This window comes from Nicotiana tomentosiformis, chromosome 7 (genome assembly GCF_000390325.3).
Source record: "Nicotiana tomentosiformis chromosome 7, ASM39032v3, whole genome shotgun sequence".
NCBI lineage: Eukaryota > Viridiplantae > Streptophyta > Magnoliopsida > Solanales > Solanaceae > Nicotiana > Nicotiana tomentosiformis.
This window is the reverse complement of record NC_090818.1, coordinates 88629517-88641033: the sequence shown is the minus strand read 5'-3', so window position 1 is coordinate 88641033 and position 11517 is coordinate 88629517. Positions and strand designations below refer to the sequence as shown.

The 11517-nt window shown below is 38.6% G+C and overlaps 1 protein-coding gene across 1 annotated transcript; it reads right to left on the bottom strand.

Annotated features, from left to right (window-relative positions):
* Positions 1 to 878: 878 nt before the first annotated feature.
* On the bottom strand, positions 879 to 2292 carry LOC104116728 (uncharacterized). Its single transcript, XM_070180726.1, has 4 exons — positions 2107 to 2292; positions 1754 to 1972; positions 1243 to 1401; positions 879 to 1142 (listed from the first exon to the last, which is right to left on the bottom strand). The coding sequence occupies exons 1-4, from the start codon at positions 2290 to 2292 to the stop codon at positions 879 to 881; spliced, it is 828 nt and encodes a 275-aa protein (XP_070036827.1).
* Between the last annotated feature and the right edge of the window lie 9225 nt (positions 2293 to 11517).

Genomic DNA, 11517 nt, shown 5'->3' with positions numbered 1-11517 from the left:
ACTGTCAATTAATAAGCATAAATAATTTAATTTTAAAAGGGAGGGTCAAAATTGGTTGTCAACAGTTACAGTTCTAATAGTGACCATCTTAGCCACTAGGCTGAAGGTCTCTGGATAATCAATACGCTCGTGTTAAATATAGACCTTAGCAACAAGTCTTGCCTTGAACCTTTACACTTCTCCTGTAGCCTTGAATTTTACTTTGCAGATTTACTTGCACCCAATAGGCCTCTTTTGATTTGATAGAGATACTACATCCTAGGTGTGATTATCCTCTAGAGCTGCAATCTCTGATTTCATGGCTTCCATCCACCTTGGATCTTTGACAGCCTCTTCAAAAGTGGTATGTTCCACAATTATGGAAAATGCAGCAAGATATGTCTGGTATCCAGGAAAGACACCATTAAAAGACACATGATTAATGATAAAGTAGATTATAGTCATGTGAGCATTAGAAGTAATGAAATCCTTCATTGAAATACGGGTCTGCCTAGTCCTGAATGACCTTTTTGCAGCAATAGAGTGATGGTCAGTAAAAGGCAGAGGTGACTTCACGACCCCTGGTAAGGTTGAGTCCACTACTTTTGATGCAGTTGGCTGCTCCATATGATGGTCAAGTGATGGACTGATATCTTCTCCAGTATCACTAGTAGTGGTTGAAGGGAAACTGTTACCATGGGAATCGGGTGAGACAGGCAGGAATACATGAGGTACTGAGGATTGATAGTCCTCGAAAAGAAATACATCCTCCCTAAATGTCACATCTATTTTGACAAAGAAGCCATTATTAGTGAGATCAAATAGGACATAGACCATGTGGATGTCAGAAATCCCATAAGAAGTGCAGCTTCATCTCTAGGCATAAGCATATCAATTTCCTACACTTGCTTAACAAAGCACAAACTGCCAAGAACTTTCTGTTGCTCCAAGTTAGGTTTCCTGCCATACAATAGCTCAAAGGGAGACAATCCACCAAGTACAGAGGATGGCATCCTTTTAGTGAGATAAACTATTACAAGTACACAATAACCCCATAACTTGATAGGAATGCAAGCCTGAAATCTAATATGCATGTGTTTCCTCTCAGCCACCCCGTTTTGTTGAGGTTTGTAAGCATAGGTTTTCTGATGCATAACTCCATACTATTTAAACATATCAGAATCATTGTCTGACCTAACTATCTTCACAATCTTGCTGAACTGAGCATGAACAAGGATAAGAAACTATTTAAGTACAACACACAAACACTTCTGATTTTAGCTTCGAAAGAAACAACCAAGTCATTCGAGTAAAGTCATCAACAATTGTCAAGAAATACTTGTTACCATCAAATGTTGCATTTTTGTAGGGAACCCATACATCAATATGCATTAGATTAAATGCATTAGTACTTCTAATATACTAGTAGCAGGAAATAGCAATCTAGTTTGCATAGCACAGGGACATACAATGCATTTATTTATAGAATCAGTAATACTTTCTGGTTTCACGAGAAATAGTTTTCTAAGAACTACAGTGGATACATCTCATAGTCTTCTATGCCAAAAGTAATGTTAATAATAGTATCAAAATTTCTTGACTTTATTCTAGCAACTGCTAGGGATACTGCAGTGAGCTTGTTTGCCCCATGATTCTATAGAAAATATAAGACATGTCTTTCTCTACCAATCTCCCTCGCATTGCCATTTAAGAGACCCTAAAATACACAAAAATCAGGATAAAAAAAGGCAGATCAGTCTTGATTACTTGTCACCTTAAAGACTGATAATAGATTATACTTGAATTGAGGCACATGAAAAACTTCTTTAGTAGTGTTCTTGTTTGAAATGAGAACATAACCAATATGAGACATAGGGACAATATCTCTATCAGGCAGTAACACCCTCTTAGGCTTAGAGGGTGTACCCAGATTGGCATTGGTTAACAAATTAACATCAGACGTGATATGATTAGTGGCCTTTGTGTCAATAATCTATTCCTGAGAACTAGCAGAATCTAAGAGAGCAGTACCAGGACCTGTCACATTAGCTTGAGATCCTGACACCATACTATTGTTTAGGATGTGAAATATTTGACCATATTATTCCTTTGTAAATGGGAAAGTACCCCCTGAGCCCCTTTCTTCAGCTTACAATATTCACATTGAAGGTTGCTATTCTTTCTATATTTCTGATGATTACCAGTCTTAGAGCTGTATAAGGCAGTGGACTCATAGATTCCTGTATTCACATTGGGAGAAGGCCCTAAAATACCAGTAGAAGTTGCCGCAGCTCTTTGACTCTCATTACTCATGAGCGTAGCATATGCTTGATTTATTGTTGGTACAGGTTTCATCATAAGAATTTCACTATGAGTTTGTGAGTAAGAATCTGTTAAGCCCACTAGAAATTGATATTATTTTTATTTCTCAGGGGCAGTACAAATTTCCTAGATTTAACACAATCACAGCTAAGGGAGAGTACCAAAGCATCAAATTCATCTCACAATCCTTGAGTTTGGAGAAGTAAACTGGATAGAGGTGTTACCTTGACACAAAGTAGCAATTTGCTTTGTGCAAATTGTAACTACCTGACGAGCTCAGAACACACACTTAAATTATGCTCGCTAGTCAAATATAGTATAGTATAATATTGTATCCACGGTGATTGGATTTAAATAGTATTCTTGTAGTTTCTAGCTTGATTGCTATCCAAGATGATCAACATTTGAATTTCTATGATTTCTAACTACAACTAACTAAGAATCTAAAGCTATTTACTAATGACAGTCGCAACAAAGGTAAGCAAGGATGTTATCAATAGGAGAAAATAGGGGTTGATAGGATAGGTGCAAGATAATTGTTTGGGATCTAACTTTAGGTAATTCACTTCTAATGTTAAGTGAGTCTCTCGAATTTACTCAATTATTAGTTCAAACATTCAGCAAAAACTCCTCTCTCGATTAAATCTTAACCTCAAAAGATGAACCAATTTAAGCACGTGAAGATATGCAAGAATGCGTAGTGGATTGGTCTTTAGGAGAACCTCTCTCGATTATCCTCCTAACTAGGTTTAATCAATGATTCAACTAGCCTCTTTCGATTACTAAGAAGAATTAAGTAACTCAACCAGCAATATAATGCAAAGATATCAAAAGTTATGCGTCTCTCGATTACATGAATAAGTGAATATAGATGCAACAATTATATCATCCAAAAATGCTTCAATACATAAAACTAGAGTTATAATCTACAAACACACATCAATACACCAAATTCATCAAACCCTAAAGAGAACTACTCCATAGATATGGAGCAATTCATCACAAAAAAAAGTTAAAGTATAGAAAAACATAAATTCGATCCAAACTCGGGTCTTGAGTGAGGAATGAATGATTAAATCCTTGTGCTCGTGTTCTTCAAAATCCTCCTTAGCCTCCTAAAGTTGAATATGTGTCAAAAGTCCTGAAAATAACACTTTTCTATGTATTTATACCAAGTAGGGTCGGGCCCAGACGAAATCACCTTCTCCTAGCCGAAATTGGATTTTTACTCTGTAAATATTGCACAGGCGCGCCGCATGGGGTGATACGGAAGGCGGGGCATTAGTGGAAAAAATTAGAGAGCTAGTTCTGACAGGCAACAGAGAATTGCACAGCCATGGCGCCCCACGCACCACGGCAGTGAAGATTTCATAGAGTACGAATTTTTCATGCATTTTGACGGCCAGACTTGGTCTTCGACCCCCGAACACGATCTTGGCTTAATCCATTGGGATTTTACTCAGACTTCAAAGCTCCAAATTACTCGAATTCATTCCGCAACATTTACGTAGCTCGGAATCTCTCCTACAAGGTATAAAACACAAAATAAGTGTAGAACACTATTAATTAAAGCTCAAAATGAATAAAGTACAGTAAATTAGAGTGCAATAAGAAACTAAAACACGAGATTATAGCCTACCATCAATACCCCACTGCTCATCCTAGAGCAATCAAACTACACTTCATATAAACACGACCTTTTTAAACAACTCTCATAACTCATCACACCAAGAATATTTAAAACAGATTAAGCACAATACCGTAACATCCTAGCCTCAAGATTTGACTCAAAATCACCATGCCTTATTTATAAATCGATTACTTACTCTAACACAGAGGTCCATGACATTACCTTTCCTTCATGAATTAATTGCCCTCACAACAATAAGGAGTAGTTCCACACATACAATAATATTTACGAACAATTTAGAACTCAAGATAGAAAGAATTCACTCACTCTCAGAAACAATATTCATATGCCCCAAAGGACGTACCATAGGCTTTTCTGTAGTTTACTACTCTACTAATTAAGCTTATTCGGTCAAGGATCAAGTAGGACTTTAACTGGTTGTAATGTAGGCTGTGTGATGGGTAAGATACATTTAGATATAAGAGTGACTACTCCTCCCTAAGCACTTTAATACATACATTTCATTGTTCAAAACCCCACACTTATGTCAAACCATAACTCCACCTTCATATAAATATACATTAACTCCCTACTTCTTTAAGCACAAATACATCAAGAGTTACCACTATCAAGGAATATTTTTGCGGAACAATACAATATTTATTTTTCTTTTCTCTTTCAATTCAAGTGGCTCTTATTTTTGTAATACAGTACACCTTTCTCCTTATTTCATTAGTTCCACTCCAAAGCCAAACCAACTATTATTTTGCTTGCAAACACACGGGACAAGTTCTAGAGATCAAATGCAATGCACAGAATAACACAAAACCTCACACACACATGGCAAATAAATCACTCAAGATTGGACTATCAAGACACTCTAGTCAAAGTAGTTAAGCAAAGTTAAGATTAAACAATTTAAGGTACTTATACAAGAGTCAAAAACTGAGCCTAAGCGTCACAACTAAAGCACTCACTATTCTCAAGGTATAATAATGTTAAGAGATATTGCCTTCAATTCAAATCACAGCATAAGGTTTCCTACTTCTAAAAAAAATAAAAACTAACTACACCCGGTTCAAACAAAACCCTTGGAAAAGAACCGCGGCACAAAGAAAAACCAAGGGAGAATTATTACACTACCTAACAAAAGAAAATCTTTTTGTCTTTTTCTTTCGACTTTAATCCCTCAAGAAACCTGTCGAATGATATTCATCGTCAGGAAAAATTGATTTTTTTTCAATTTTTATGGTTTTCTCATTTTCTCTTTCTCTCCCTAACTACTACAACTAACAAACAGACCACTAATATACATACATACATACATACATACATACATACATATAACATATCCCCCACCCCACACTTTAAGTTGTGATAAGTCCCCATGACACACAATTAAAAAGCATAAGGTAAAGGAAACTTCCCTGAATATTTAGTCGGGGTCTAAGTCGAAGTCGAGCTCTATTCCCCGCCTTCGAACTAATGCGCAGATTCATGCAGACAGCTTCTTCTCAGCCTTTATATCACGACCCAAAATCTACCTAGTCGTGATGGCACCTAACCCAACCCGTCAAGTAAACCCATTAACAACTATTCAATTTAAATGAGATTTATTAAGAAAAGAAATGAAAATACAACTACATTTATACAAGAATTTTCCAAGGACTAGTAGTACAAATCATGAACTTCTAAGATTAGAATTTACAAAGATGGTATGAAATAAATTCATTATCTGTTCGAACAGAACATAAACAGATTCTTATAAATCTAAGTCTACCATGAACAAGAGGCAGCTACAGCTGGAACGCAGGTACGTCTTCAAATCTAGCTCCAGTCGATCACAGTAAAATAAGCATCCAACATCTGCACGCAAGGTGCAGAAGTGTAGTATGGGTACAACCGACCACATGTACTCAATAAGTAACAAACCTAACCTTAGGTTGAAAGTAGTGACGAGCTGGAACATATGTTGGTGTCTGACACCAATAGCCAACAACAGTTCATAACAACATAATGGAAGTAATAAAAGAAGTAGCTGAGAGATAAAATGCTCAGCTCGTTCACAGTTCCAGAAAAATAGGCATGCTTTTCAAGTATATCAGTGAAAACCCAAATCCTTTACCGAAATCACCAAATTTATGAGTAAGTTAGAAAACTGTGATTTTTCTCAAAAATATTTCAACAACAGATAAGATGTTTCATTATCAAATGGAATGAGGAAAATACATCTCTATGCCTAGATGTCAATATGTAGGTGAAATCATGAATGACACCAAAACTGGAGTGGCAGAAAGAAATGCATCTCTATGCATGTATCTCAAGTATGCATGTCAAATGCAATGTATCTCAGTGATGAACTCATGTACTCACACTCTTAGAGTACTCAATCTCACTGTCTCACACTTTCTACTCATCATGCTCAATTACTCGATACGCTCAGTCACTCAGCACTGGATATGTCCAATTCAGCTCAGGGAAGATCCATCCCAAATATATATATATATATATATATATATATATATATATATATATATTAACTGACAGTCAGTCACTTAGTACTGTATAAGGCCATCTAGCCCGAGGAAGATCCATCCCTAAATATAAATACTTCGGGCAAGATCCTCCATCCCTCAATATAATCAACTGCGCTCACTGGGGTGTGTACAGACTCCAGAGGGGCTCCTTTAGTCCAAGCGTTATAATGAGCCAAATCCATGCATAAATCAATATAACATGTTGCGGCGTGCAGCCCGATCCCATAATATCACTCATAATCAGGCCCTCGGCCTCACTCAGTCATCAATCTCTCCAGTCTCTTCGGCTCACAATGCCATGAAACTAGCCCAAAAATGATGATATGATGTGTCAATATATAGCAACAGAGACTGAGATATGATGTGAAATGAATGAACATGACTGAGTATGAAATTTCAATTTAAGCAAATAACTCAACAACAGAAATGACCTCAGTGGGTCCCAATAGCATAAGCATGTATCCTAGACATGGTTTCTAACATGGATCACAGCACAATAACTCTAGTATGTAGAGATTTCATGGTTATAGATAAGATGAGGTAACTACACTATACCACAGAAATAACGGAGTCTTAATTCACACGGTACACACTCACACGCCCGTCACCTAGCATGTGTGTAACCTCAACACCAAACACATAACACGTAATTCAGGGTTTCATTCCCTCAGCACCAAGTTTAGAAGTGTTACTCACCTCGAATAAGCCAATTCCAATATCGAGCAAGCCAAGAGATACTCCAAAAATGCCATCTCGCACGTAGCGAACTCCGAACGGCTCAAAACTAGCCAAAAGCAACTCAAATACATCAATTAACGCCAAAGGAACAAACCTAATCGATAAAGATCGAATCTTTAATCAAAAGCCCAAAATCGACCCAAAATTCCAACTCATGCCCGCACCTCGAAACCCGACAAAACTCACAAAATCCGACAACCCAATCAATTACGAGTCTAACCATACTAGTTTCACTCAAATCCGACTTCGAATCGATGTTCAAACCCCAAGAATTCGCTCTATGAAACTTTTGTAAAAAAAACCCAATTTCTCATTAAAATTCATAATCCAATTATCAAAAACGAATATTGAATCACGAAATATAATCAAAACCGAGTATAAAACACTTACCCCAATCCTTGTGATGAAATTTGCCTCCGAAATTGCCTCAATCCGAATCCCACATCTCAAAATATGATAAAAGAACCCCAAAACCATAATATATAGCTTCTGCCCATGCATTGTCGCACGTGCGACCCACTTAGCCGCTTCAGAGGCGTAGCTTTTTCGGCAAACGTTCCGCTTCTGCGAATGACCAATGGTAGCCTGCCCTCACATCTGCGGCTGAAAGTCCACTTCTGCAATCATGCAGGAGCGAGTCAAAAATGTGCTTCTACGCTGTCATCGCATCCCCGTTCCCAGCACCGCATATGCGATCACGCAGGTGCAAAAAATAACTTCGCACCTGCGACACTGCCCTGGTCTTGCCATGCTGCTTCTGTAGCCACTGCCTCTCTTGTGCGACGTTGCACCTGCGCCCAACATTCCGCAGGTGTGGTCACACCAGGACTGCTCAAAACTAGCCTTAGCTAAAATTCCCAAAATGATCTAAACATTGTCCGAAACTTACCCAAGCCCCTCGGGACCCCGTCCGAATAAACCAACAAGTCCTATAGCATGACACGGACCTACTCGAGGCCTCAAATCACACATAACAACATCGAAACGATGAATCGTACCTCAAATCGAACTTAATGAACTCTAGAACTTTCAACTTTCAAAACTTGTGCCGAAACATATCAAATCAACCCGGAATGAACCCAAATTTTGCACACAAGTCGCAAATGACATAACGAAGCTATTCAAATTCTCGGAACCACAATTCGAATCTGTTATCCACAAAGTCAACTCTCAGTCAAACTTATGGATTTTCCAAAACTTCAAATTTCTAATTTTCGCCAATTTCTGTCGAAACCTTCTAGAAATATCCAAATGCAAATCCGGGCATACACCCGAGTCATAAATCACCATCCGGACCTAACGGAACCATTAAAATTCATATACGATATCAAATACTAAAAAGTCAAACTTGGTCAACTTTTCCAACTTAAAGCTTAAACCATGAAATTCATTCTTCCAAATCGATTCTGAATAACCTGAAAACCAAAACCGACGATTTACATAAGTCATAATACACCATACAGAGCTTCTCATGCTCGTAAACTACTGAGCAAAGTGCCAATGCTTAATACGACCGGTCGGGTCATTACATCTTCCCCCACTTAACCATGCGTTCTTCCTCGAACGTGCCAAGAGTTGTTCTAAAGCCATCAAAACGTCGTGTAACCTTACCATGCATATACCCGGGGTTGATCCCTCATCACCCTATTCCTTATAGGCCCGACAACACAACATAACTAAAGATCATTACTTCAACCTTAGCCCGTAAACCACAGAATCCAGTTTTCAACATCTAGGATTTCTTACTAGACACGAACCTCGCGTCTACACACTGTAAAAGTATGAACAAGCTGTATCAAGCCATAACCATAACCCAAGATGTAATCATATGACCAACCACATGACTCGCATACTCGTAGCAAAATTCCTGATCATAGTAGCTGCTCAAAACAACCCATTACCGGAAATAAACCTCATATCAAACAAAGCCTCGTCCAAAACCCTTCGTACACTGCCGCTGATGAAAGAAACACGCGGAAACTCATAACTATTCATCAAATCAACAAGTCATGGAGCTCTCTCTCATCCGACAAGAACCAAAGGCAAATCTTGGGCCAACTTCTGATATTATTCTTCCGTATTCAAATCCGATAGTATCCATTCTAGGTCCAATGACCTCATCTCATCAAACACAACCAGTCTAGTGACTTGTTACATCAATACAACCTAAAGCCACAATGCGTGCAATCTGTGCACCAATAAGCAACAACCAGTCTAGTGACTTGCTACATCAATACAACCTAAAGCCACAATGCGTGCAATCTGTGCACCAATAAGCAACAACCCAAATGTACTCAATCATGGAAAAATGACTCATGAGAAAACCATCTCGCAAGTTCAACAAGTACCACCACAACCGCAATGCTACGAACCCATCATACATAGTAGAACCATGATACATGAATCTAACACAAAGGATCATATCTCAACATAACTCTGCTGCAATGCGTGACCCCATCCAAACACTGGCCCATATGAAATACCTCAAGCCACCAAGCCTGAAATCAAAAAACACATGCAACTCGACATCAAGTACCCAAGATGCATGACCATAACCATAGAGAAACAAATAACACAATACCACAGTCCAAAAATAACATAACCAATGCACAATTACTCATTCCACACCCTAATACCCATCTCGATCAAATTCCACTATAAGGCCCAAATAGAACCGCACCATGTGTGCATATAACCAACGAATCACAACCCATCGTGGCATAGAAAGGTAACTCATAGAACATATCAGAACACGAATAAGCTAAACTCTAACCGAATGGCACATCCCTCAATAATGGCAGTACGGGTAAACCAATCTGATCCGGTGTAGAATACACATCCTCGTTGGGCCTACCAATGAGTCCCAAATCAACACTGGTCATCCACAAATAGATAAATAATTCTCCGAAAGTCCATAATGACCTAACCATAACATATTCTATCATCTGGCTAGCTTTAGCCACATCTTCATCGTCCACAACCACGATACAATCTTCTTCTGAGAACTCCTTGTCTCCAAATCCATAGAACACACGAATCACCATATCTGATCTCAACTCCACCACCCGAATGTCTAACACATCTCTCATACACGATCATCCCACGGGGAATACTTCTATAATTATTCTGTGCCACATAGCAAAATTTGAATATCAACAGTCGATCAACCAGGCGAGTACCGCAATACCAATGAAGCATTTGTAAGTTAACACTCAGTGCACCTTCTGAAATGTACGCTCTCCTCAGGCAATACGAAGTAGTAATATTCTTCATCTAGTTATCTGAAACTGTCATGTTGTCTAAGAATTCATGCCCTTCCTTTCAAAACTGGACTATGACCTTTCACACGCAAATCTTAATCCCACACAACACACCGCATCAATCATGCCATCATGTGAAGAGTACAAAAATCTTATAATCAACTCTAAGTCACAGGCAGAATACATACTCGATCAGTCAGAAACCTTCCATTTGGACTCATCCAGGAGAAAATCTCAATACGCAACATGTTCCTCATGCCTGTAGGAAAAATCCATCTCAAACCATGGTAGAAACCATCGAGAACTCCTCGAACCCCATTTGCACATAACCAAGCCGACATAACTGGATCTTTGTAGCTCAACCAAGCCACGTAAGTCGCCAAACCCACGAGTATCACCACAAAACACCTGTAGAAAACTCACTACATCATAAGTACCCAAAGAACCGATCATATCCATTACGGTGCTGATCCCATCTACTACTACTAAAATATCCTATTTCTCCGAGTTCCTTCCAAATTGTCTTCAAAGTGATACTTCTCCCTGCTAGAACACCACGATCCTTAACCAAAACTCACCCTATGAACCCTAGCATAGAACCACACTGCCCTAAGGCCCATAAGCTGCTGAATTAACTTTTAAGTACCCCAAAAGCACCACAACCGACATACCCACTATGAAGAGACCTTCTGCGAACCTAAATTCATTTCCTTCGCCTTCTTGATACGGAAATGTAGAATCCATAAGGATACAGAAATACTGCAAGTCTCGACACCATCCAATGCAAATCTCATATTCTAGCCATATATAAGTCCGAAAAAATTCTCAATTGCCACATATAAATCTGGAATCCATTAGAACCTTCTCGATATTTATCTACTCTGCTCAAATCTCACTAGTAGCTCCCAACGGGCCGAACAACCTGTGCCCCATTAGCACAACAACACCTGAAGAAATAACGTTGCTTTAACGCAATTGAGCAAATTCATACACTGTGCACGCTACATCCGTCATGAATAACAACTCAACTCATTCCATGATTTCCATATAC

Excerpts from the sequence above, each read along its gene's own strand:
- LOC104116728 (XM_070180726.1), bottom strand. The coding sequence starts at position 2,292 with ATGAGTAATGAGAGTCAAAGAGCTGCGGCAACTTCTACTGGTATTTTA. Across the intron at positions 1,402-1,753 it reads ATCTATTATCAGTCTTTAAG|TATATTAGAAGTACTAATGC; the intron begins GTGACAAGTAAT and ends TCCTGCTACTAG. Across the intron at positions 1,143-1,242 it reads AGCTAAAATCAGAAGTGTTT|TATGGAGTTATGCATCAGAA; the intron begins GTGTGTTGTACT and ends ATGTTTAAATAG.